The following is a 27,159-nucleotide window of genomic DNA, read 5'->3' on the forward strand; positions in this document are numbered from 1 at the left end:
TCTGTCTGTCCCCTTGAGCAAGGCACTTAACCCTAATTGTTCCTGTAAGTCGCTCTGGATAAGAGCGTCTGCTAAATGACTAAAATGTAATGTAGTAACCAAAAAAGTGTTAAACAAATCAATGAGGTAGTCACCTGGAATGTATTTCAATTAACAGGTGTGCCTTCTTAAAAGTTAATTTGTGGAATTTCTTTCCTTCTTAATGCGTTTGAGCCAATCAGTTGTGTTGTGACAAGGTAGGGGGGTATACAGAAGATAGCCTTATTTGGTAAAAGACCAAGTCCATATAATGGCAAGAACAGCTCAAATAAGCAAAGAGAAACGACAGTCAGTCCATCATTACTTTAAGACATGAAGGTCAGTCAATATGGAACATTTCAAGAACTTTGAACGTTTCTTCAAGTGCAGTCGCAAAAATCATCAAGCGCTATGATGAAACTGGCTCTCATGAGGACCGCTACAGGAATGGAAGACCCAGAGTTACCTCTGCTGCAGAGGATAAGTTCATTAGAGTTACCAGCCTCAGAAATTGCAGCCCAAATAAATGCTTCACAGAGTTCAAGTAACAGACACATCTCAACATCAACTGTTCAGAGGGGACTGTGTGAATCAGGCCTTCATGGTTGAATTGCTGCAAAGAAACCACTACTAAAGGACACCAATAAGAAGAAGATACATGCTTGGGCCAGGAAGCACGAGCAATGGACATTAGACCGGTGGAAATGTGTCCTTTGGTCCGGAGTCCAAATTGGAGATTTTTGGTTCCAACTGCCGTGTCTTTGTGAGATGCAGTGTGGGTGAACGGATGATCTCTGCATGTGTATTTCCCACCGTAAACCATGGAGGAGGAGGTGTTATGGTGTGGGGGTGCTTTGCTGGTGACACTGTCTGTGATTTATTTAGAATTCAAGGCACTCTTAACCAGCATGGCTACCACAGCATTCTGCAGCGATACGCCATCCCATCTGGTTTGGGCTTAGTGGGACTATCATTTGTTTTTCAACAGGACAATGACCCAACACACCTCCAGGCTGTGTAAGGGCTATTTTACCAAGAAGGAGCGTGATGGAGTGCTGCATCAGATGACCTGGCCTCCACAATCAACCGACCTCAACCCAATTGGGATGGTTTGGGATGAGTCGGACGGCAGAGTGAAGGAAGTGCTCAGCATATGTGGGAACTCCTTCAAGACTGTTGGAAAAGCATTCCAGGTGAAGCTGGTTGAGAGAATGCCAAGAGTGTGCAAAGCTGTCATCAAGACAATGTTTGGCTATTTGATCTGTTTAACCCTTTTTCGGTTACTACATGATTCCATATGTGTTATTTCATAGTTTTGATGTCTTCACTATTATTCTACAATGTAGAAAATAGTAAAAATTAAGAAAAACCCTTGAATGAGTAGGTGTGTCCAAACCTTTGAATATCGAAAGATAAACATGAATATTGAAAATATGCCACTTTTGATTTGCCCATTTTTTTAAATATACATTGTTGAACATAATAGGCTCCACGGGCATCTCAAAGTTCCAGATCGGAATCTCTGCTAGTTGTAAAGTTATGGCCCATTTTATACGGAGAAATTGGCATAGTAGGCAATGTAACCAATCACAGCCCTCCTTTTACTTGTATCATTGCATATCTTGCAAATCACCAGCAGAGGGCGACCATTTTGAATCCATTTTCACATTCACTGTTGGTAATGCTTACAAATTGGATCATAACTCTAAGAATAGCAGAGATCCCCTCTGTAACTTTGATATGCCCGTAGAGTAGGCTATATTATGTTCAACAATATATCTTTTTTAAATACCAAATCAATATTTGTTTATATTTGTCAATATTCATAAATTAATGTAAAAAAAGTGATTGAAATCAAAATACTACTCATATTACAGAGCAAGCAATAAAACTTCATATGACACCGATGTTTGCTTAGTAGCACCTACAGATGAAACACTATGGAGTCTTAAAGGAGGCCTGGATAAGGCCAAAATGTCAGAAATATGCCAACTTTGATTAATTATTACTCAATTATGCTTATAGATACAAATGTCAAATATATGTCAACAATCCTTCAACAGAAGGACTATTCTATGGATAAAATGTTGTGAAAATGTAAAAAATCATGGTTTCTTTGTCTGGGTTTCGTGAGGAATCACTCTTTAGAAAGGCTGAATGACCCAGCACACATAGCAGTTGTTAGACCATTGGTGTGTATTCTTCTCTACTGACGGGTGCCGTTGTACCTAACCAGATACAAGGCCGCGATTGGACCAATAAGCTCTTCATTAATTAAAAGTAATGATGCCGTTTTGGGGAAATAAATCACTAAATTCAATCGCTCAAAGTCCAAGTGGATGTGGGCTCTGGTAATCCGGGGAGCAAAACATTTAAGCCAAGCGCTTCTAAATTTGGTCTGTTTCTATGCATTGTTATTCAATGTCATGTAATCATACAGGTGTTGTGTAAAATCTTCTTAAACATACACGTTTTCCTTTGTTTAGCACGGAAGCCTTTCTGAACTCTTACACACAAGTTTGGGTTTTATCTCGTTTGTCTCTGGAAGTCTAGAGCAGTATTTCTCAACTGTGGTCCATGATTACCCCCAAACTGTACACATTTTGGTTGAAGCACACCTGATTCAACTCACCCAAGGGCTTGATGATTAGTTGACTAGTTGATTCAGGTGTGCATGCCCTGGGCTACACCAAACATGTGTGCTGTTGGGGAATACTGAAGGAGTTGAAAAACACTGGTCCAAGGTTATTGCAGCACAATATAGAGCCAGGAGAGAACATTCCTCTTATGGGTGGACTGTCCAGCTCACACCCCTGTGTAAACTTCCTCCCCCGAATAAAGAGTAGGGTGTAAATATAGCCCACTATTTTCCAACAGTCTGTGCACCACTGATTTCAAATAAGCCAAGGGAAACAAGCCTTTTGAGGAAAAGTGTGTCTGTGTGCCCAGGGTAATTTGAAAAAGGGGAAAAAGGTGCTTCCTGTACGATGCACCTCATGCCTGGACACACACCCCACTCCCACCCAGCAGACAGCAGGGGAGGGACAACACGCACGTTCTCTCTTATCTCTCTGTCCTGACTATCTGCGTTATGATTTGCATGGAACTATGCTTCTCTTTTGCCATAAATTATAATCAAGAATCCATATAGTCCATGAGCCATGGGGGGTCAGTCGGGCTCACTTGGGACGACGATGTCTCATAGTGATTTATTTTGAAGGTCTATGTCCCTAGATTTGGAAAATGTGTGATAGCAGTGCAGTAATGGTGGCTTTCTGCGTGTTATCGTTCATCCCTCCGTCCCATCTATTTTCCCATAGGGATTATACCCTATGACAAACAATGTCAGTATACAACAAGTTATTGCTCACTTGTACCCTTTAATCGTATATCATTGGAAACCTTAGAGATTCACAGCTATCCATCAGGCACATTTTCAGAATGTTCCGGTCAACAGAACTTTGACCATTGACCTCTAGGGTACATATCAAAATGACCAGTATAAGCCATTAAAAAGGAAACCCTGATACATTTTAAACTTTGTTTGACAAGTGGTTCTGAAAGGTCATGAAATTACCTTTTGAAATGATATATAATACAGTGCATTCGGAAAGTATTCAGACCCCTTGACTTTTTCCAAATGTTGTTACGTTACAGCCTTATTTTAAAATTGATTAAATTGTTTTTTTCCCTCTTCAATCTACAGACAAAATGACAAAGCAATAATGACAAAGCAAAAACAGGTTTTTAGGAATGTTTGCAAATGTATATATATATTTTTTTTTAAATATCACATTAACGGAAGTATTCAGACCCTTTACTCAGTACTTTGTTAAAGCACCTTTGGCAGCGATTCAGCTTCAAGTCTTCTTGGGTATGACGCTACAAGCTTAGCACACCTGTATTTGGGGAGTTTCTCCCATTCTTCTCTGCAGATCCTATCAAGCTATGTCATGTTGGATGGGGAGTGTCGCTGCACAGCTATTTTCAGGTCTCTCCAGAGATGTTCGATCGAGTTCAAGTCAGGGCTCTGGCTGGGCCACTCAAGGACATTCAGAGACTTGTCCCGAAGCCACTCCTGCATTGTCTTGGCTGTGTGCTTAGGGTCGTTGTCCTGTTGGAAGGTGAACCTTCACCCCAGTCTGAGGTCCTGAGTGCTCTGGAGCAGGTTTTCATCAAGGATCTCTCTGTACTTTGCTTCGTTCATCTTTCCCTTGATCCTGGCTAGTCTCCCAGTCCCTGTCGCTTGACATTCAGGCCAAATAGTTAAATCTTGGTTTCATCAGACCAAAGAATCTTGTTTCTCATGGTCTGAGAGTCCTTTAGGTACCTTTTGGCAAACTCCAAGCCGGCTGTCATGTGCCTTTTACTGAGGAGTGGCTTCTGTCTGGCCACTCTACGATAAAGGCCTGATTGGTGAAGTGCTGCAGAGATGGTTGTCCTTCTGGAAGGTTCTCCCATCTCCACAGAGGAACTCTGGAGCTCTGTCAGTGACCATCGGGTTCTCTGTCACCTCCCTGACCAAGGCCCTTCTCCCACCATTGCTCAGTTTGGCCGGGCGGCCCCTTTACTTTTTCCACATTTTGTCACCAGAATAAAAACGAAACTGTCAGGGAGAATATAACATTTCAAAAATGTCATTGCATTGGGCCCCATTCATTTTGTTATGTTTGAGTCACTCAGATAGCATAAGAACACAACATAAGCCATGGCGAAATGTGTAGAATTGCAGGAAATCAGCTTTAAAGTAACTGCCCAGTGAAAATCTAACCTTTTATAAGTTCATATTCTGTTAACTCATACCCAAATAATGTTGTTGACCTAAACTGGTATTTGTGGTCAAAGTCTAGGAGAAACACTGTAGTGTGTATGTCGGTGGTGGGGAGGGCAGACGGATGATCTATTTTTAAGCTTGTGTATGTGTGTGTGGTGTAGTGGCAACTGCGTGCGTCAGAGCAGCGTCTGTTTCCTGGCTGAAATGGTTCCAGGCCGATTGTTTGTAAATCCACACTGAGGCGGCTATTGTTCCCTGCCCCCCAACCCCGGCCGGCCCTCGGTGAAAGAGCTTGGACAGATCCATCATGTGAACCACTAACTAACGGTGCTGTTCTGACTGTATAAGATCTAGCCCTTTCTGTAGCTCCAAGACCCGCATAACCACAGTATTAGCACTCCTAATATACACACAGACCTGGGTCATGTTCACTAGGGAATGTTTGAAATGTTTCTTATTGGACAAGTCGAGTTGTCCTCCCTGTTTCAGTCCGTTTTCTTCCGGTTTGGTGCCTAATAAACATGACACTGGTTAGCACATCTTAGACTGTTAACTTAATGGTTACAAGATATCTAGCTGGCAAACAGTTGCGAATTTCATACAAGTGTAACATGATCACCTCAAAGTCATGAAAGAAAAATAGATACTTGCACACTGCAGGGAATGATTAACAAAATGGCTGACAATCCCCTTGTTTTTCCTTCTTGCAGATCCAAATTTTGTCCGAACATTTCTAACAACCTACAGGTCCTTCTGCAAACCTCAGGAGCTGTTGGGTCTTCTTGTTGAGAGGTGAGAATGTTGATGCCATTCTAGGATTTGGCCTCCACTGTTATTATTCTATGAAGAACCGCTTTTGTGTCTATTGTATCATATTTTTCAAAATCAGATACATTGACAAGACATTTGTCCGTGCTCGTTGACTCTGACCTTTGTCAGAACAAAGACAGAGATGTATTTATCATGTACAATATATTCACATATACATTTATAGAAACTAGGGCTGTCCCCGACTAAAATAAATCTTAGTCGACCGAGAGTCGTCTGTTCTTTTGACCAATTGATTGGTCGAAATTTTTAAATGTGTATTTTTCCATATAAAGACACACCCTATGTGTTTTAATAAAATAAACTATATGTAGCATGTCTGATGCTTTACGCACACTGTTTGATTAAATACTTAAGACACACAAATGACTCGAGGGAGCCAGAGATCGGCAACTTTTTCCATTTGGAGTGCCAATTTATCTTACCAGTTCTACCGTTCTGCGTGCCAGTTATGATTTTCATATGCACATTTTCATGGAACAGTTTTATTTCATTTATAATAAAGTTTTCGTATCTCAAAATCATTGTCATGTGGTTCATCTAAATTCTATCTAAATGAAAATAATACATATATAAAAGTAACTTCTATTACCATTGCCAACTATGTAAAAATAGCCTACATAAAGCCAACAAATAAAAACATTGCAGACTGCAGGTAGAAAATATCCTGATTTAAACATAAATATCCTATAAATCACATTGGCCTGTCTGCAAACGAACCTGAAACATTGTATCAACTATCAACTGGGATCCGGCCCGAAGCTCGCGCTAGCAAACTTGCAACATTGTATAAAATATTCTGGGCCCTCAGAGTTTCCCATGCCAGTGAGCTCGGGACAGACAGACACAGCTGTAGGCTATTTGTGCAAGGGATAAGAAGTAATCTGGTATCTTATGACGTTTGCACTGGATCAGAGCATTACATTTTTCCCTTTCATGCCGAGTGGTTATCAAAAGGGAGAGAGCTGGAAATATTTTTCAATTAAGGAACTATTGTCATTCTCAATAAAAAAACAGACCTTTACTCGCTGTTTGAGGTGAAGAATAAATTACTTTGAGAAGCTCAAACCATTAGTGGTGGTGAGTTAAGACAATCAGAAATACTATCAGACATCCCCAAATGGACACATTTATAGACCTACATTTGTGCGCTGGCCAGGTAGCATAGGCCTACTTCTGTATGCGTAATCAGGTGCGTGTCCTTACTCAACATTGACAGGAGCGCTCCAAACAAAAGACAATTAATACATTGACAAAACTCGTAAATGGAATGAAATAAACCAAAACTTGTTTCTCACAAGTGTGGGATAAGTTGTGAACTCTGCAAACAATGTGTCCACTCAATGAGAACGGTAAACGATTGTAATAACAATATATTGAATGCATTAACAGAAATTACCATAACCAAATAAACGTTGTAGATTAGAAATTGAGAATTAACGGTAAATGTAGTACTCTACAGGTGATTTATGTAAGGGGGAATTGCACACGAAATGGTGGGAGAGAGACGTGCCTTGTGCATCTTAGCCACACTCCCCTTCTTCTTGGACCGTGCCATCCCCGCGGCATACGCAATGGATTATTCCACTGAGACATGCGCGAATCTGACATGTCTTGTATGCCATGAAAAAAAAAAAATATATATATATATATATATTTGCGACTGCTCCACTCAAAAATTATTGGCCGACCGACAGCCTATCGACCAAACAATCGACCAGTCGACTAAATGGAGTCAGCCCTAGTAGAAACATACCTCAGGTGTTCAAACATTTCGAATTATATCAATCTTTATTGTTACTATCTAGTGTATAGCAATCACCATCTACTGTCTGGTTAAAGGTGTATCCCAGATTCCACACTGCTGTGTCTTCTCAGTTGTGATTTTGTTTTACGGAACCTTCCAGGTTTGAAATTCCCGAGCCGAAGCCCACAGAAGCGGACCAGATGGCCATAGAGAACGGAGACCAACCGCTCAGCGCCGAACTCAAACGATTCCGCAAGGAGTTTGTCCAGCCAGTCCAACTCAGGTACCTCTCCACACCTAATTCCAGAGGTTGTGTTCATTAGGGACTGAAACAGAAAACATTTGACAACAAAAAAGTTCTTATTGGACAAGTCGAGGTAGCCCCTGTCTGTTTTCTTTCATTTTGGTACCTAATGAACATGACCTAGGGGTCAACAGAACATGCTGGTTTTCTTGTGATACATGTGATGCCACATGGAGGATAGTCTGTCCTGTTGAGCAGAGAAAGGTTTCAAACTTTTGTTTCAGTGCTGGGCTGAAACAAAAGCATTCACTCTTTATTTATTTTTTATTTTTTTTATCCCCCAGATATATATTATTTTTAATATATATTTTCCTTCTTTATTATTTTCCCCTAGCCCTACGACCCCTCCCCTAATTGGAATAAACTAATGGACAGCAATACTTAGGCTTCCACTTCAGGTTATACATACTACATAAATTTCACTGACAGTATATTTTACATAAGTTATTTTTTTGTTTGTTTTTAGTCCCCGCCTTCAGCTTCCCTCAACTCTTCCCATCTATCTCTGAAGACCATCTAGTTTTGATTTCTATTTGCCATATATTTTCCCAGCATGCACTCTTTGTAGTTCTCCTTTAATCTGTGGCTCTCTGGTCTCTTATCGGTCAACTCATCTCTCTCCCAGTCTCTTAGGAGTTGGTTTAAGTTGCTGATCCAGGGTCAGATTTATTGAGTTTTTAGGTCATGATTTGTAGCTAGCGGTCTCTTGCTGGTCTGTAACTGGTATCTACCTGGTTTCAACCTACTCTTTCTTCCTGCAGAGTACTGAATGTATGCCGCCACTGGGTGGAGCACCACTTCTATGACTTTGAGCGGGACTGCCAGTTACTCAAGCGTCTGGAGGAGTTCATTGCATTGGTGCGAGGTATGTGTGGATAAATCGGGGCAAGGACTTTCTCCTCTCGTTGCATATCCTCTCTTCATTCTTCTCTTATCCTCTTTTCTATTCTATTTTCTTCTAATTTCTTGTTCTCTTTTTTTCTCCTCTCTCTTCTCTCTCCTCTTCTCTCTTCTCTGAGTGACGATCTCCCTATCTGTGACCTCACCCAGGCAAGGCTATGAAGAAGTGGGTGGAGTCCATCACCAAGATCATCCAGAGGAAGAAGCAGGCGCAGGCCAACGGGCCCAGCCACAACATCACCTTCGAGAGCTCACCGCCGCCCATCGAGTGGCACCTCAGCAAGCCGGGCCAGACAGACCAGTTTGACCTCATGACCCTCCACCCCATTGAGATCGCACGGCAGCTCACACTGCTCGAGTCCGACTTCTACAGGTAGGCCTACAGTACCGTATGGCCATCCACGGCAGTGTTTCTTAACTCCAGTTCTTTTTGTTCCAGTCCAGTACTGAAGCACCTCATTTTATCACTAGCTTGATGATTACTTGAATCAGCTGTATAAGTGCTGTGCTAGAGCAAAAATGTGACCCACCACCTGGATTTGGTCGTATTTAGCAACATTTGGAATGTTGTCTTTTACATTGGATAAAAGTACAGACTCGGAGCTAGAACATTTTATATCATACACTCCAGTTGAGGAACAATGAGAAAGTAAATCTGCTTTGGAAGTTGATAAACTTGTAACCCCACTTTTGAGAAAATGGCCCTTGAATGTTTTGGTACACCTACTGGAGAGCTCTTCTTTGTCTACACCCATTCATCATCGTTCACACCCTCTTAAGCCTTAGCCACACCCATCTCTTTAAGGATTCACATGAGGCCATGTGCTAAACCGAGTGAGTAGTGTAGTAAACAACCAAGGATTTCAAGACTAAAAGTGGTAAAAGTAGTAGCCTACGATAAGGAAAAACTCCAGGTAAAAATACACTATCTATTCCTTGGCCTATCTGACTTTGGTGCAGGTCATGTTGTTCTTCACATTACCATCTCTGGTAAACACACACTGTATCAAATAAAATCTACGTTTATTTGTCACATGCACAGGATACAGAAGGTGTAAACGGTACAGTGAAATGGTTATTTGCATAGTAGCAATATCAAAAATAGAAAAGTGTCCAAATAAAATGATTGTGTAAATAATGTATAATTATTAGATGATGCTTACCCATTTATTTTATTTATTTCACCTTTATTTAACCAGGTAAGCCAGTTGAGAACAAGTTCTCATTTACAACTGCGACCTGGCCAAGATAAAGCAAAGCAGTGCGATAAAAACAACAACACAGAGTTACATACGGGGTAAACAAAACATAAAGTCAAAAATACAACAGAAAATATATATACAGTGTGTATATACCCAGACATACTTGTCTAAATTGATGGGTCATGTGAAATAAATACTATAACCACCCCCCAGCCACATCTAGCTAAGTGGATGGGTCACTATTGTCATGTTCATGAAATACAATAGATGGCCGTAATCACCCCCAGACACACCTGGCTAACTTGATGGGTCATGTAATCATCTGGCAAAGTGGAGTTTTTTTGTTGAGACATGTAGCTAGCTAGCTAAACAATGAACCGGCATAATCCCAACTCATACTAATACCACCAATACAAACTGATTGTCATAGCTGTAGTATGAATCTGCAGATAGCTAAAGCTAACCAACTAGGTCCAATGTTAGCTAGCTAGCTAACATTAGGCTGTAACTAGCAATGCAAATGGATTCTTATTCGAATAATATTATTACACAGATCATACACGTAACATTAGCTAGTGAGCCAGCAAGCTAACGTTCGCTAGCAAGCTAACAGTACGTTTTAACTTGCAATGAAAATGACTTTCTGACTAAATTAGAAACGTATAATATCTGAACATGTAACTACACTCTTACCTGTATACATGGATGAACGCTTCACAGCAGACTGGAACCATTTAACTCAGTTTTGTTAGTAGCTACATCTTGTTTGGCTAAAGTTGTGTCAAGTCATTCTGGTTCACACTGACCGTGGCGTGTGCAGAAAGTAGCCCATCACAACTTTTTCCAGCTGATCCGTCGATAGCGCCTGCTAAATTCAGGGCGTCAATGTTGTTGAGAAAAGTAGCAAAACTTTTGTAATTGTCGATGGCTAACGTTATATCTTTCAAAAAAGACGCGGTAGAAAGGATTATCCACACATACTTAGCAGCTCACGTTATAGACAAAAGCATGCTACATGGCAGACCAATCCAAACTCATCTCCCGGCATGTCCAGTCCAACCATTATCTCAGCCAATCATGGCTAGCGGGAAGGTTCCTGTCTTTTTCCGTGGCTAAACCAACTAGGCTTGTAATTTAACAATTGTATTTGTATTTACAGATGGAATACAAGTTTGTTATTAAGGCACATGAAAGTTCACATGTCCAGAAGGTATTTCTGCCCCAAAACGCATTTAGATAAAAAAAAATACGTTCAAATGCCTCTCCTGTGAAGTAGTGAGGTGCGACATACGCCTAGCTCCTGAAAGGGTCACGTGCTTTATTTGTTCACTTCATACCAGGTGGGGAATGAAGGGTGGAGGTGTACCACTTTATTTAGTCCCCTAAATACGTGGTAATTATTTTTTCGCAATTTTGTTACATAATTTCAAGTAATTAGAAAGTTATCAGTGGTAATAGGACTGTAAAAACTACCAACTCTAGTTTGGGATATTCTTTCAGGATTCATAACTTTGCAGTTGCACCCAAATCCTCCTAAGCGTTCACTTACATTGAAAGATACTCCTTCATGGACATTTCAATTGGTATTCTTATGGCTAAGTGGTTGACATTTTTTCCAGTGAATACAATTGAGTTCATGATTTGTCACACTTGATGTAGTCTTCACTTTGGATCCACCTCTTGTCTGAATGTGTTTCGATGTTTTCCCATTTTGTCAGATTAGTCGTTTAGTACAATAGAGGACACATGCGCACACACACAATTTTCCTCACATATAAACACACACACACACACACACACACACACACACACACACACACACAAACGTGCAGCACCAAAGAGGGGACACGGGGACACACTTCCCCTCTGATGTCACTGGGCCTGTGGGAACAGCTAGGTTGGGCCATACCCAAGGTTATCCCCTCGCTTCTTTCCCACGCTCCGGGGTGAAGTTTCCCCTAGGTGCAGATCTAGGATCAGCTTCCCCTCTCACAATTCTAACCGTAACCATTACTGGGGAAAATTCAAAAACTGACCTAGGATCAGCATCTAGGGGGTAACTCAATTGATATACTGTAAGAAAATCAATTGAAATGTCCATGAAGGAGCTGGTCCTCATTAATGTCCCGTAGGTCACTTCATTACTCTGTCTTTGTTTACAAAGCTCTACTACACAAGCTTCTGACTTACTTCACTTTGTTGAAGTATAAAAACATGAGTTACAAAACACATTCACAGGGTTGGTAAACTCTTGAGGTTCCTCGGGTCTCCACCGAATTAGATAAATCCGCTTTTAGTTTTAATGCGCCCCACTGCTGGAACAATTTGCAGATCTCATTAAAATTGGATGTTCTGGTGCCGCTCGGGCAGTTTAAGGTGTTGATTGAAAACCTAGTAGCTGAGAAATGTAACTTGTTTATGATTGTGTATTTGCTTTTTGTGTCTTTTTTAAAATATTAACATGTATTTATGCATGTGTAGTTTTAAATGTGTATATTGTATCTTTGTGTATTGTGTACACAGTTCTCACCTGGAAATGAGACCCTTGGTCTCAGTGCAAGACTATCTGTTAAAATAAAGTTACAATAAAAACATTAATAAATTCACCCTACTCCCTTTCCTACGACGAGATCACAATACACCGGCCTTGTGGCCCCAAAATGGTCGCCGGTATAGTCTTAAAATCTTACCGCAATGCTGGCACAGAATGCTCCCTTAGCTGCCAAGACAGGAGTCGGTAGAAGTTTCCACCTAACCACTGACACAAGGTCAGATTTTTGGGGTCAAATAACTAATAATGGTGGTCCTCTGTGGCTCACATGGTGAACACATGGTGCTAGCAACACTAAAGTTGTGGCTTCATTTGCTGCTGGGATCACATAAACATACAGTATAGTGACTGAATACATTTTTTGTAAGTTGCTTTGGGTAATGGCATATAATAGTTTGGGTAAATGGTAATCTCCTCCTAGATCTTTGGTTTGGAGCGTCTACTTGAAGCGTCAAAGCCACTGACCTCTGCATTATTGACCTCTCTCTGACCTCTATCTACAGGGCGGTGCAGCCGTCAGAGCTGGTGGGCAGCGTGTGGACGAAGGAGGACAAGGAGCTGAACTCGCCCAACCTTCTGCGCATGATCCGCCACACCACCAACCTCACGTTGTGGTTCGAAAAGTAAGAGTGCCCATTTTGTGTTTTGGCAGCACAAAGAAGCGGTCCTCATGTGAAACGAGACCATGATACTCCTTACACTTGCAGTGTTGACAAAACATTTGCTATGATGAATTTATAATATGGCATGATATCAGTATATTATGTAGCTGTTATGTAGCTCAATGTATACTGAACAAAAATATCAACACAACATGTAAAGTGTTGGTCCCATGTTTCATGAGCTGAAATAAAAGATCCCAGAAATGTTCCATACGCACAAAAAGCTTATTTCTCTCAAATGTTGTGCACAAATGAGTTTACATCCCTGTTAGGGAGCATTTCTGCCAAGATAATCCATTCATCTGACAGGTGTTGCATATCAAGAAGCTGATTAAACAGCATGTTCATTACACAGGTGCACCTTGTGCTGGGGACAATAAAAGGCCACTCTAAAATGTGCAGTTTTGTTCCACAACACAATGCCACAGATGCCTCAAGTTTTGAGGGAGCATGCAAATGGCGTGCTCACTGCAGCAATGTCCACCAGAGCTGTTGCCAGAGAATTTAATGTTAATTTCTCGAGCATAAGACGCGTCCAACGTCGTTTTAGAGAATTTGGCAGTACGTCCAACCGGCCTCACAACCGCAGACCATGTGCAACCACGCCAGCCCAGGACCTCCACATCCGGCTTCTTCACCTGTGGGATCGTCTGAGACCAGCCACCCAGACAGCTGATGAAACTGAGGAGTATTTCTGTCTGTAATAACGCCCTTTTGTGGGGAAAAACTCATTCTGATTGGCTGGGCCTGGCTCGCCCTGCATACAGGTGTTATGAATGCTTTATGTAGGTGGCAGAATTTAAACCTAAACAAGGCTGCGATTACACCTATCCTCCCCATGTTGACTCTCAAGGTGAAAAGGAAACAAACATTTGGGACTGTTCTTTGTGTATGAGCTGCTAATCCCTGTCTGATTTTTACATGCGATATCACACCAGGCTTGATATCTCCAGAGACTTCCTGATTAGTTTTCAGGGGCCACTGAATTGGTTGTGTGAAATGTATCCTTACACTCACTTAATAGCTCACCATGTTACCAAATGAGGACTAACAGGTCATTATGATGTTACTAATTAACACATTATACCAATACGTATTTTCTTTCCCCCACTTACCTTCCACTTTGTCATCCACCAGCTGTGGAAGGTATTGATCGAACTATGCAGACCTGAGTCATGTTATTAAGGGCATGCAGCAGAAAACGTTTTTGCAATTCAAAAACAAAAATGTATGTTTCTTGTTGGACAAATCCAGGTAGTCCCTCCCTGTTTGTCAGTTGTCTGTTTGGTGCCTGATGAACACGGCCCTGGCCCCTGGGTTTAAATAGCATTTGTTTTCAATGTACTACCTTCTCCACCAGGTGTATCGTAGAGACGGAGAATCTGGAAGAGCGGGCGGCAGTTGTGGCGCGTATCATCGAGATCCTGCAGGTGTTCCAGGAGCTCAACAACTTCAACGGCGTGCTCGAGGTGGTCAGCGCCATGAACTCCTCCCCTATCTACCGGCTAGACCACACCTTCGAGGTGAGGAAGGCCGGAGGGGTTATTTCTGCAAGATCCTTTGGTGGTGTTGTTGTTGTTAGGAAATAGTGTGATAACACTTTCTTGGTACTATCTGGCAGTGAATGAATCCAATGATGATTTAATCATGTGGTACCAAATAAGTGCCTAGTTGATGAGTATTGTAATTAGTAAGTATCTACGCTGAGGTCGTATCTACACTTTTTGCTCATTAGCATATTTAGCGATCAGCCTCCATTGAAATTCGTTGTTACTTGTGCAAATGTTGTTAGCATTCTGGTAATAGACGCCCAATGGCGTTTTTTTGCGTTTTTTTTGGCACAACCTTGTGTACCAAGCCGGTAATACCGTATATACCAATATGAGAGAAGGATGGTATGACGATATGAAAATCTGGATACCGTCCACCCCTACCAACAATACATAAGGGAATCTCATCCTCACACATTGAGCTACAATATTACATTGTGTTTTAACTAAGTAGTCCTCCAGAGCTCTACAACTTCACAGATGTTGGGGTCGATTTGGAATGGGCACTTGACACAGAGAAGATGTGTTTTATGTGATGTCACAGCCAATAAAGTATAACATAGTGCCCCACAATGATAGGCCTCAACTGCAGTCATACTGTAGCTTGAAGTTGTTCAATGCATCTTATTGTTCTGATAAACTTGCATTGATATAAATACGGTATAGGATATGGTTACATACTGTTTAATGTTAACCCAATAATAATATGCCATTTAGCAGACGCTTTTATCCAAAGCGACTTACAGTCAGTCATGCGTGCATACATGTTTGTGTATGGGTGGTCCCGGGTATCGAACACACTACCTTGGCGTTACAAGCGCCGTGCTCTACCAGCTGAGCTACAGAGGACCACAAGTACTATGCCATAATACACAGTTACAAACACGTGTTACCATCTCTTTGGGTTACTGTCATGAATGTCATAACCTTGTTTAAATATGCTAAGATTGGGTTATTCTTGTCTAATATTCTTGTCTCATTTTTCATTTTCACAAACTTGTTATATATTGTGATATTGGTATTTTATTCCCAGAACATTGTTACGCTGCCTGTGTATGACATCACATCCTCATGACATATTCTCTTCTCCACCTTTCTTACCACTACATCCCCACTTACAATACAGCACAGGAATGAAGAGAGAGATGGTCCTGTAATAGTGTAGTTTATTGAACTGTGGAACTGTAGAGGGGGAGAAAGAGAAGGAGAGGCAGGGAAGGATAGAGAGAAAGAAGGATAGGGAAGGGGATTCTCAATTGGGAAAAAGTCCATCCTCTCTTCCACTCCCCTGTCCTCCTCTACACCGTGACCCGGAAACCAAAAAGTGGTCGCCATATGTAGGATAGTATCAATTCGGAGGAGATTCCTCCTCTTCTCGATAGCCTGAGCACAGATGTATCCTCCCGGCGGCTACTGCGAAAGTGTTTTAAAATCTGCCACACCCCTTTGAATCAGCTATTGTTTTCTCGGAGAAAAGCATGCCCACATTTAAAAACAATACACTACTTATCCCTCTATAAAATGTCTAGTGCAACCAGCTAAATGTATTTTTACCACTTAACACATGTAATTTGTAATTTGCCTTGTACACAGTGATATAGGGGGATTATATTATCTATTGTACTGAAGGAGGATACTACGTTTTGCCTTGAGGGATTTTTTGGCGCCCCACCCGACTTAGGTTTCCAGACTTTCTCGAACACAAAGGCCTTATAGTTTTGATATCTATTATCAAAGGCCGTTGTAAGGTCAGTGATAATATTTTTGCGTCCGTTATGGTTCATACAGGACTCCAGGCAGGGAGATAATTTGGTAAAGAAGATTATACAGTTATTGTTGTCATTTGTCAGGTGTGATATGGGGCGGCCCAGGTTATTGATATTAAGACCCAGGAGACGATACTCTGCGTGGTATTTATTAGACGGTCTGGCTGCGATGATGTTGGTCCCTGTGTAGATTTCGTCTTTAGTAAGTGCACCCTGGACATCCTGTGGTAGAACACCGACATTAAACTCCCCGTTGTCGCACTGCTGTTGGGTGAGCCTGACAGCCATGGCATACTGACCTTTTGGCGGTCCGAACCTGAATAACAGCAGAAAACGAGAGACAGAGGAGGGGACAGAACACAAAGCACATACTTTGGTTGACCATACTTGTAGAGATTGGGGACAATTCCCTATAGTATATTAATGTAAGGGTTTCTTTGGGTAATAAGAAGTGTGGTAATAAAACAGAGACTATATGATTACAACGGAACAGAGAAGCACTCACCTTTTCATCTCTGTAATCAGTTGAGCTAAATTTGCTTCACTGATCTGAGCATCCACCTGGTCTCCAGCCCAGAGAGAAAGTAGAAAGAGAAGAACAACTCCCCTCATAGCTGCAGACATCTGAAACACATTATCAGTATCAACACACACACACACACACAGAGTAACACTGTCAATACACACACTGCACACTATTTAACAGATGGTAAAACCATTAGTGTAAACAGATAAAGGGTATACAGTATACATATTTCAACTTTCATTAGGAATCAATCATAACACATGTATAGACTATTAAAATGCTCTTAAAACAGGCTAAACATTTTGTTTGGTGAGAAACACAGAACACCCAGGTACCTGATGATCCCTTGCTGCTGTAAGTGTCTAAATCCTGTGTGTCTATTGTGGTAGAAATATTTAACTCAAAAGTATCTCTCAAAAATTCGCAACAAAGCCGAGCTGACTGCCTGCCCTGACTCGGAGCTCTCCTTTTATACAGACATACATAGTTACTCCTCTCTATTTGAATGAATAACATCTTTCATTGTCACATGTTCTCTCTTTACAAGGGCTACGTGCGTTTCTCTAAATGGGGCTCCTGTCTCTTATCTTTTACATTTACATTTAAGTCATTTAGCAGACGCTCTTATCCAGAGCGACTTACAAATTGGTTTATCTCATTATATTGGTGGCGTGACTCAAAAGATTATATACATATGTACGTTAAAGAACAATCACACTCTGTATTGACTATATTCACTATCCAGGCATGCATTTGGAGTACAAAGTATCAATCATGTTCATTCTGTTTTACCCTTATCATTTCATAACACATTATAAAACATATCAATTAATACTTAAACATGGTTTAAACATGTCATGTCCATAACCCATTCTCAACCACATACATTTAAGCCTGTCCCAACAGCCATCCTCCCTGGACCTTGAGCCACTATGGTTTTTCCTTGTGACAATGTGCGTGGCTATGTGTGTCAGCTCATAAGCACAGACAAGTGATAACACTAGTTCCATTGCTACTCCTATCTCCACACAGCTGCACCCTTGGAAGATAGTTCAAGACAGGATGAACTGAAAAACCTGTGGTCATTCTGAGGCTCTTTGTTTTAACCGTGTGACCGGGTTATAGTGAAGCAACGAGAAACAATATAGGTCTATACAGGTCTGATCTGTTCCTGAAGTTTATCTCCATCCCATGTCCTTGACTACACACCCAGACCAGCTGCAGGGAGCAAGCGGGACCCATCCTTTCTCAGAAGCACAGCATTTGCACTAAAGAAATGTCTCTACCATGTTCAAGCATATTATAATATATGTAATGGAAAAATACCTATAGAGCCTTTTCATCATGGCTCTGTTTTAACCCTTTAATTGGTTCTTAATCCATAAGCCTATAAGACATATAGGTGTTTCATTCTACAACATGCATAATTCATATAGTTGGTTTGTCATGTTGTCTGCCCTTAAGTGAGACAGAGTAGTTAACCAAAAATTCCCAACATATCCCCCCTTTGGGACTTAAATAAGTCCCACATCATTACACACAAACACTGCAAATATATATATTGACGAATATATGAATACATGGATATGCAGTGACTAACATAAAAATCAACATGTTTAGATATAAGGCCCAATTCTTGCATCAAGGTTATATTTTTAAAACATTACTTATTCAAACAGTGACTATTTAAATGTTTCTACTTGAAATAAACAATATAAGTGTTTCTACTTAACATGTTAACATATGAGTGCTAGTTGATATCATCTCTTATGTTTTACAAGGTCTAGTAACGCTTGCTCTCCCTTTCGGACACCTCCCTAACAACCATTTTCTGAATCTAAGCAAAACCTGTTTAGGGGATTAAGAGATAGAGTGAGGGGAAAAAGTATTTGATCCCCTGCTGATTTTGTACGTTTGCCCACTGACAAAGAAATGATCAGTCTATCATTTTAATGGTAGGTTTATTTGAACAGTGGTAGGTTTATTTGAACAGTGAGAGACAGAATAACAACAAAAATCCAGAAAAACGCATGTCAAAAATGTTATAAATTGATTTGCATTTTAATGAGGGAAATAAGTATTTGACCCCCTCTCAATCAGAAAGATTTCTGGCTCCCAGGTGTCTTTTATACAGGTAACGAGCTGAGATTAGGAGCACACTCCAAAAGGTTAACAAACGCCATGCTCTACCAACTGAGCTACATCCCTGCCGACCATTCCCTCCGCTACCCTGGACGACGCTGGGCCAATTGTGCGCCGCCCCATGGGTCTCCCGGTCACGGCCGGCTACGACAGAGCTTGGATTCGAACCAGGATCTCTAGTGGCACAGCTAGCACTGCGATGCAGTGCCTTAGACCACCTGTAGGACGAAATATATACACTTGTTTTGACTGTGAACTTTCGCCCCCTCTCTAGCAAATTCCAAGCCGACAGCGGAAGATACTGGAGGAGGCCCACGAACTGAGCGAGGACCACTACAAGAAGTACCTGGCAAAACTACGCTCCATCAACCCCCCCTGTGTCCCCTTCTTTGGTATGTTCTAGAGCTTTCTCAACCTTTTTGATACCAGGGACCAGGAAGCTATGGTCCCTTTTGTGTCAGGGACTCACAAGTAATGTATAGTTTTTCTTTTGTATACAGCAGTACTGTGTGTCTAAGACAAGTTCCCCCTCGGGAAGTTGATCCTATCCTATGCTATCCTAAGCTAGGGTGTTTCCCTCCTTGGAGGACCGCTTACATTAAAACTAGTGTTGGTTAACCATCTCAGGGACCGGCCAGCAACATTCCACGGACCGGTGCCAGTCCACGGACATCATTACTCCACTCTCTCATGTCTTTTCTCTCTCTCTTTCTCTCTCCTCAGGGATCTACTTGACGAACATCCTGAAGACTGAGGAAGGCAACCCTGACTTCCTGAAGAGGCATGGCAAGGAGCTGATCAACTTCAGCAAGCGACGGAAAGTGGCCGAGATCACCGGGGAGATCCAGCAGTACCAGAACCAGCCCTACTGCTTACGGGTGGAGAGCGATATCCGGGTGAGGAGCGAAAAACAGTGATGTCGCACGTTCAATTGAAGTTGGTTCCCACTATATGGCCAGCCTGCATAGTCAACATTTGTGGAGAAATTGTCATACTTCCGGCTTTGCAGCATGGTCCGACCCATCGACCTTTCACAAATACCATTTAGTTACGTGGAATATGAATGGGTGTAAATATGAGTAACACAAGGAAGTAAAATAAGTAATATGAAACATAATTTGGCTTGTTTCCTTTCACGATTTCATCTCTACAATTACCATGTACAGTTGACAGTTTGCCAAGTCATAGCAACCTCTTAGTTTTTGATTAGATATACATTTAGTGGTGCTTCCTAGCTTCAACTCTAGTCTCATTGACATCAATGCATGACTAAGTGAAAATTCGACGAGTAGAAGTTAGGATTCACCACTTGGTAGAGAGTTCCTGCCACTAAGCTCCCGACATGTACTATTTGATTGTTTGTCCAATTGTCCCCAATCACCCACACCCTTGTCTATCGTCATTAGGACAACAATGTATATGTCTTTCTGTCTTTCTGACGACTCCCCCTTTCTCTCCTTTGTGTAACACAGAAGTTCTTTGAAAACCTCAATCCAATGGAGGACAAGGCAGAGAAGGAGTTTGCAGACTATCTGTTCAACAAGTCGCTGGAGATCGAGCCTCGGAATGCCCGGTCGTTGCCTCGATTTGTAAGTGTCTTGTTCCTCTCCTGCTTACGGTTCACATGATTATCCTCTCTCGGACTCCTTATGCAGCTTGATTAGTTGTTGTATTTCAAACCTTTGTTAGAATGACATTGGAACTTCATGAGTTAAGATGAAAAGTACTATTTGTCCATTATTAATTTTTGTATATTTTCATAATTTAGCCGACTCTCTTATCCAGAGTGAGTTACAGTAGTGAGTTCATACATTTTCATACTTTTTCGTACTGGCTCCCCGTGGGAATCGAACCCACAACCCTGACGTTGCAAGCGCCATGCTCTACCAACTGAGCGACACTGGACCACAGTGAGCCACGCTTAAGCATGTGTGGCTCCATGTATACTCTTAAGCATGTGATGTCTCATGACATTTCCAACACACCTGGTTCTCTTTACCCAAGAAGATACAAAGCTAACTCAGACACACACAATACATGTGCACACACACTGACTGATGCAATAATAGAAATCCACAAGAAAATATAACTCAGACACACATAATGGCACAGACCAGACAAGCACATATGTACCACATGTGTACCAAAAGGTGGCAATAAGTAGCTGACAAATAAGGCTTACTTAAGTCCACATTTCCAATTGGAATAAGTGGGCTTCTGCAAATGTTCAACTTATTTGCTAGACTTACAAGCGTGTGGGAATACAATAACAGACAAAAACGTGTAGTAGTTTAGTTTTAGCTAACATCATGGCTCGTTTGAGCTTTGCTGGAACAGCTGTTTGACAGTGTCATCTTCTGTGTCTGCGTTCACTTCCTACCTGACAACAGTGCAGCGTTTTGTAGAGCATCGCCACCTGGTGTTCAGAGTTAGAACTGCAAACCAAGGGGCTCTGGATAGGTTCAATAAGAGCGGCTAAAATCCTATGCTAACCGCAGGGGGTATAGGCATTACTTTGAATTGCATTGAATGAGGCTGCTTGAGAAGCGCTCTGAAACATGCTGGAACTACGCTGCCGATTTACGGCACTTTTTCAATTTTATAATCTAAATGCAGCTATTTATATACACATAAACTTGATATTATTACAATATTTTATAATTATATTAATTTTCCTGTAAATCCATTTTTATCTCATTGCTGCCAGGTGGGGCGGCGTACGAGCGTCCTATATGGACGCAACGCCCCTGCTATTAAGGTAGAAAAAAGACGGAACATTTGTCAGCAGAATTGATACCTATAACAATTACAGGGAACTGCCAAAATGAAGGAAACACTTGAGTAAATGAGGGATACAAAGTATATTGAAAGCAGGTGCTTCCACACAGGTGTTCCTGAGCTAATTAAGCAATTAACATCCCATCATGCTTAGGGTCATGTATAAAAATGCCCAGTTGCCCATTATTTTGGCTATCATGGTTAGAAGAAGAGATCTGTGACTTTGAAAGAGGTGTCTCAAAGGTGCATAGAGCGTTTAAAGGGTGTGTGTGTGTGTCAGTCACCAGATCTCAACCCAATTGAACACTTATGAGAGATTCTGGAATGGCACCTGAGACAGCGTTTTCCACCACCATCAACAAAACACCAAATGATGGAATTTCTCATGGATGAATGGTGTCACATCCCTCCAATAGAGTTCTAAACACTTGCAGAATCTATGCCAAGGCATATTGAAGCTGTTCTGACTGCTTTTGGTGGCCCCACACCCTATTAAGACACTTTATGTTTGTTTATTTTGGCAGTTACCTGTAGGTAACTCACTAACCAGATAGTTCCCCCAATCTCTGACATTTAATTGATCAATAAGCTACCAGATAGAAAAGAATCAGCAGTACTTGAAGGCTGAGGGTCTGTAGTTGAGTAGCCCTGATAAACATTGTAGAAGTGTTGCCTTGACCCCTCCTTCACCTCTCTTCCCCCCCCCCTCTCTCCCTTTCTCTTTCCAGCCCAAGAAGTACAACTGCCCGCTCAAGTCGCCCGGCGTGCGACCGTCCTCGGTGCGCCCGGGCACCATGCGCCATCCGACGCCACTGCAGAATGAGCCGCGCAAGATCAGCTACAGCCGCATCCCCGACAGCGAGATGGAGAGCGCCGCCTCGGCGCCCAACTCGCCGCGCACGCCCCTCACGCCGCCGCCGGCCTCGGCTGCCTCCAGCTCCACGGACATTGGCAGTGTGTTCGACTCGCCCCAGGGCCCCTCCAGCCCCTTCCACTCAAGTAGGTGGTCCGAGCCGGACGGGGGAGCGGGTTGGGTGGGGATCGCAGGGGAGGTTGGGAGGAGAGCACTCGGAGCTTATAGAGGAAGTGTTTGAGAGTTTGTTAAACACAGTTTGAGATTTTGAATTTAAGGGAGCACCTAAAGAAAACGGCCCTGTTTTAAAAACGGTCAAAATGCTTCCTTCCTCCCCTCCTTGGAGTAATCACTGATCTAAGATGATAAGTGATTAGGTAGGTTAAATGCAAAGTGTTCCACTTCTTAGCTTTCACCGATCCAGTCATGTCAGATCGGTGATTACTCCAATGAAGGGAGGAAGGAACAATACATGCAAGACCAGTCGGAGTGCAATTGAGTGTTATCGCTGTGAAATGTTTGACGCCGACATGGATAATGCTAGTATTCCGATTTTATGTACTGCATATGGTTCACAGCCAACGGAATACAACACAACACAACCACTTGCCCTGAAGATACTAACTCTGAACTAACCCATTCTACATTACCCTGTAACTCGCATTATATCAGTAACTTTCCCATTTTCAGAACTCCGTTATAACAAGGTGTGTGTGGGGAGGTGATGACACCCGCAGTCCTTTCAGAATTGTGAACAGTGAACACGTAAAGGGGTTAATGGGTGATAGGTAGGGTGGCCCGAAATGAAACTGGTCCATCCGCCTCACTCTCCTCCTCTCAGGACCTTTTCTCTCTCTCTCTTCTTCTCTTCTCTCCCCCGTCCTCTCCCTCCGTCCAGACTGCGACAGCATCTTTGCCCCGGTCTCCTTACCACACGGCCCACGTTAGTATGACCCTCTCAAAGCCTTCCTGTTGTCAGTGTCCCCTCACCACCCCTCCACCCACACCCCATCCAAGCTACTACATCAACCCGCCCCCCCGCCTCTCACTCATTCTGACCCTCCCAAGCCTAACTTGCCTCTCCCTACCCGCATGCAACTGACATCCACCTCATTGCTCCCATCTCCGCCCACCGTTAAGCCTGTCCGTCTCCATGGCAAAAAACCTCTCTGTCATCTGTGTGTGTTTCGTAGCTCCAAGTAGACGTTGCCCACAGATACAGATCTAGGATCAGGTTACCCCGCTCTGAATCCTGACCCTAACCAGTATACTGGCCAGCTAAACTGGCCTTAGATCAGTGTCACCCCCTCCTGTTCTCCTGTCCTGAATTCATTGTCACTGTGAGGTTTTGCTCTAAGCATCCTTGTACAACATCACTCTGTGGTATATAGTTAGTAGTAGTTGTATGTAGTAGAAACCGTAGTAAAAGGCATTATTGAAGTGGGTCAACGTGATTGCTTCCTCGAACATAATACTTTAGTGGTGTCTTTGTGTACCCTTCCAGAAAGGAGAGTGTCTATTACCCATCCATTCATCATCCCCTTTCTCTATTTTTTCATTTTCCAAGTTTTCAATGCTTGTTTTTACTCCATTCTTCGTGGGCCTGAATGTCTGCAGATATTCTCATCCTTTGAAATCGGTGTTTGATTAAGACCTAGGAAACAGTCAAGTGCCAGGCAAAATCCCTGAGTTGTAGAGTCCTTTATGGGATGGATTTGGGGAATTAGGGTTAAATATGTGTGATTACTGTCTTCTTGTAAGGCTCAGTTTGAGTTAACCTCATTTCCTTCTAATCCAGGGTCCTCCTCGGTTTCCTCCATGGTGAGTCTCCACAGGAGCACTGAAGACGCCACCGTCCCCCCACCTGTGCCCCCTCGTAGACGCCCCGAATCCGCCCCCACTGAATCTTCCCCTTCGAAGGTGACTCTATTTTCACCTGTTTTTCTGAGACTGTACTGTACCATTATGATGATTCTCGATTGATTGATTGATTGATTGATTCAAGAGTGTAGATGTGGAATGCTAAATATCCAATGAAACACAGCTAAGTTCCACTGTCAGTCATTTCTGGAGATTTAGATGACATTTCCGAGAGTTTGTCGAGTCATACTCCCTCACTCTTGATAACGTTTTTGCTTCTCCTTCTTTCTCCTTTTCCACCTGCACGTCTCTCACATTCCAGATGATGTCAAAGCACTTGGACAGCCCCCCCGCCATCCCCCCGCGGCAGCCCACCACCACCAAGGTCTACTCGCCGCGCTACTCGCTCTCGACCGAGCGCACCTCCGTGTCGGAGCCACCTGACAGCCCACCCACCCTGCCGCCACGGGAGCCCGTGAGAACGCCGGACGTCTTCTCCAGCTCCAACAGCCCCCTGCACCTGCAGCCACCCCCGCAGGGCCGCGTCCGCAGCGGGGAACCCACGCTGAGCCAGACCTTCTTCCCCCCCTCGCCGTTCGGCCCGCTCACCCCGCCGTCGCCCTCGCTGGGGCCGCGCAAGCACCTGCCCTCCCCGCCCTTGCCACTGCTGGGGCCCGGCGGCCCAGACTGCTACGGCGACTCAGCCCTCCTCTCTCCGGGGGGTGCATCTGGCCCCCCTGTGCCCCCCCGCCAGAGCACCAGCAGCGCCACCGCTCAAGTCATCCCCAAGCTCCCCCCCAAAACGTACAAAAGGGAGTCGGTGTCACACCCATCCCTAGTGCATCGGGACGGCCCGCCCCTGCTGGAGAACGCCAACCCCTCTTAAAAAGACTTGTGTATGTGATTTGGGGGGTGGGGGAAATGAGCGAACACTAAAAACTTTAGACTTGAACAAAAACAAAATGAATTGTGATGTTGACTTTGAGAAGAAGAAAAAGACTATGCCAGTGTAGGTTCTTAGCTACCTGGAAAAAATAATAATGTGCCCTTATATAAAAAAAAATAATACTTAAACGAAAGATGATTGTCCTTTTTCATTCAAGTGCAGACCATTGGAGATTCCCTATAAAAACCCTTTCGGGGGATATCTTACTGTTTGTTTGTTTGTTTTTGTTGTGTGTGTATGTACAGTATGTCGTTTGTCATCGTCCAATGTTTATTTTGCTTGGTAATTTTTTAAAAGTGAATCGATTGCAGCATTACTTGTCTATGAGCTCGGTAGCCTACCCATGCACATAAAGCTTGAACCATGATGAACCAGGACCACACAAGTCCAATGCACGCTGGATGACGGGAAGATAAGGACTGTAGACCAGTTTGAACAGACTCCAGGAGAAATCCACAAACTTAATAGTGTTTTAACTCACTGTGTATGGGCTAAACAATCTACTAATGTGGCCCATATTGACCAGAGAGGACTCAAGCTATCACGGTGTTGCAAACCCATTCAACTCCATAACAAATGTCTGCCGTTCAATCCACCTCACTAAGATCGAAAAAGGGATTTGGGAAATCATGTTGTTAAATGGTGTTTAAGGCTTTGTGTAGAGACTCAATCCGATGCGAGCGTTTTTTTTTGTGCCAGTAGATCGACCAGAGTACCGTGATTTAAGGCTGGGTTTCCCAAACTCGGTCCTGGGTGCACGTTTTGGTTTTTGCCCTAGCACTACACAGCTGATTCAAATAATCCAATCTTAATGATGAGTTGGTTATTTGAATAAGATGTGTAGTGATAGTTCGAAAACCAAAATGTGGGGGGCCCAGGACCGAGTTTGGGAAACCCTGATTTAAGGTACCCATCCACACCAAAGAGGTACTTTTCAAGCATTCAAGAAACACAAGAAGTGATTGTTCTTATGTTCGTGTTAGTACTTTAATGTTCTGATTCATTTCTGCCAATGAGTATGTAAAGAAAATTACGATTTACTTCTTTAAACAAGGGAATAAAAGTGTTTCTACCACTCTACTCTGTAAGTCCACTATGAAACTAGTGAAGAGCTGACTACCGCCCTGAATCAAAGGCCCTGTTAAATATTTTTTGAATGATTCCTTCCTTCCTCGAAGTGGTCACTGGTCTGACATGACTGAAGCTGATCGGGTTATGTACTGGAGATCTTGCTCTATCAGTGACATCTTAAAGAGGCTGTATGGAAATGTAGTTGCTAATTGTTTACCTCAAATTTCAGCTTGAGTCTTGCCTGTATGGGGCAATAAGAGCGTCTTATCCAGCGCGACTTACAGTGGTGATTGCATACGTTTTTCATACTTTTTCGTACTGGTCCCCTGTGGGAATCGAACCCACAACCCTGGCATTGCAAGCGCCATGCTCTACCAAATGAGCCACACATTACAATTTCTTAACTCATGAAACCACACAATCCTTAGTTTTAGCCTACAATATGCTTTTGCTCATAGGTGTCGGGAGATGTGCCCCTTTCTGTCCAATGAGGTCATTTATGGGCACGGTTCGAATTACACAGGCAATATTTCTGCCAATTCAGGGGACACCTTTTGACTCGAGTGCACCCCAGAGGCAAACATTCCATATAACCCCTTTTTAAATGAAGGATGAAGGTATGCCTTTGTAAAGCATCCAAAAAGGGCCATAGCAAAATGCAGTTGAATTGCTGGAGCTACC

At 42.7% G+C, this 27,159-nt stretch overlaps 1 protein-coding gene and 1 long non-coding RNA gene across 3 annotated transcripts in view; one reads left to right on the forward strand and one right to left on the reverse strand.

Annotated features, from left to right (window-relative positions):
* sos1 (son of sevenless homolog 1) overlaps nt 1–25,613 on the forward strand; it is a 71,230-nt gene extending 45,617 nt beyond the window's left edge. The window contains exons 11-23 of one of the 2 annotated variants that reach the window (XM_084156754.1): nt 5,503–5,584; nt 7,528–7,650; nt 8,433–8,536; nt 8,722–8,944; nt 12,828–12,947; nt 14,347–14,509; nt 19,245–19,362; nt 19,694–19,866; nt 20,443–20,559; nt 22,477–22,747; nt 23,500–23,544; nt 24,400–24,521; nt 24,784–25,613. In XM_084156754.1, coding sequence (XP_084012880.1) covers nt 5,503–5,584; nt 7,528–7,650; nt 8,433–8,536; nt 8,722–8,944; nt 12,828–12,947; nt 14,347–14,509; nt 19,245–19,362; nt 19,694–19,866; nt 20,443–20,559; nt 22,477–22,747; nt 23,500–23,544; nt 24,400–24,521; nt 24,784–25,347 — 2,225 coding nt within the window. In that variant the 3' untranslated portion in view covers nt 25,348–25,613. The remainder of the gene's footprint in view (nt 1–5,502; nt 5,585–7,527; nt 7,651–8,432; nt 8,537–8,721; nt 8,945–12,827; nt 12,948–14,346; nt 14,510–19,244; nt 19,363–19,693; nt 19,867–20,442; nt 20,560–22,476; nt 22,748–23,499; nt 23,545–24,399; nt 24,522–24,783) is intronic. The other variant, XM_084156753.1, reaches the window with a different exon arrangement.
* LOC311113519 lies at nt 15,686–17,532 on the reverse strand. Its single transcript, XR_014611013.1, has 2 exons — nt 17,164–17,532; nt 15,686–16,926 (listed from the first exon to the last, which is right to left on the reverse strand). It is a non-coding gene; the product is annotated as an uncharacterized lncRNA (long non-coding RNA).
* Nucleotides 25,614–27,159: the final 1,546 nt, after the last annotated feature.

The sequence above is a fragment of the Coregonus lavaretus genome, assembly GCF_964263955.1.
Source record: "Coregonus lavaretus genome assembly, chromosome: 40".
NCBI classification, from domain to species: domain Eukaryota; kingdom Metazoa; phylum Chordata; class Actinopteri; order Salmoniformes; family Salmonidae; genus Coregonus; species Coregonus lavaretus.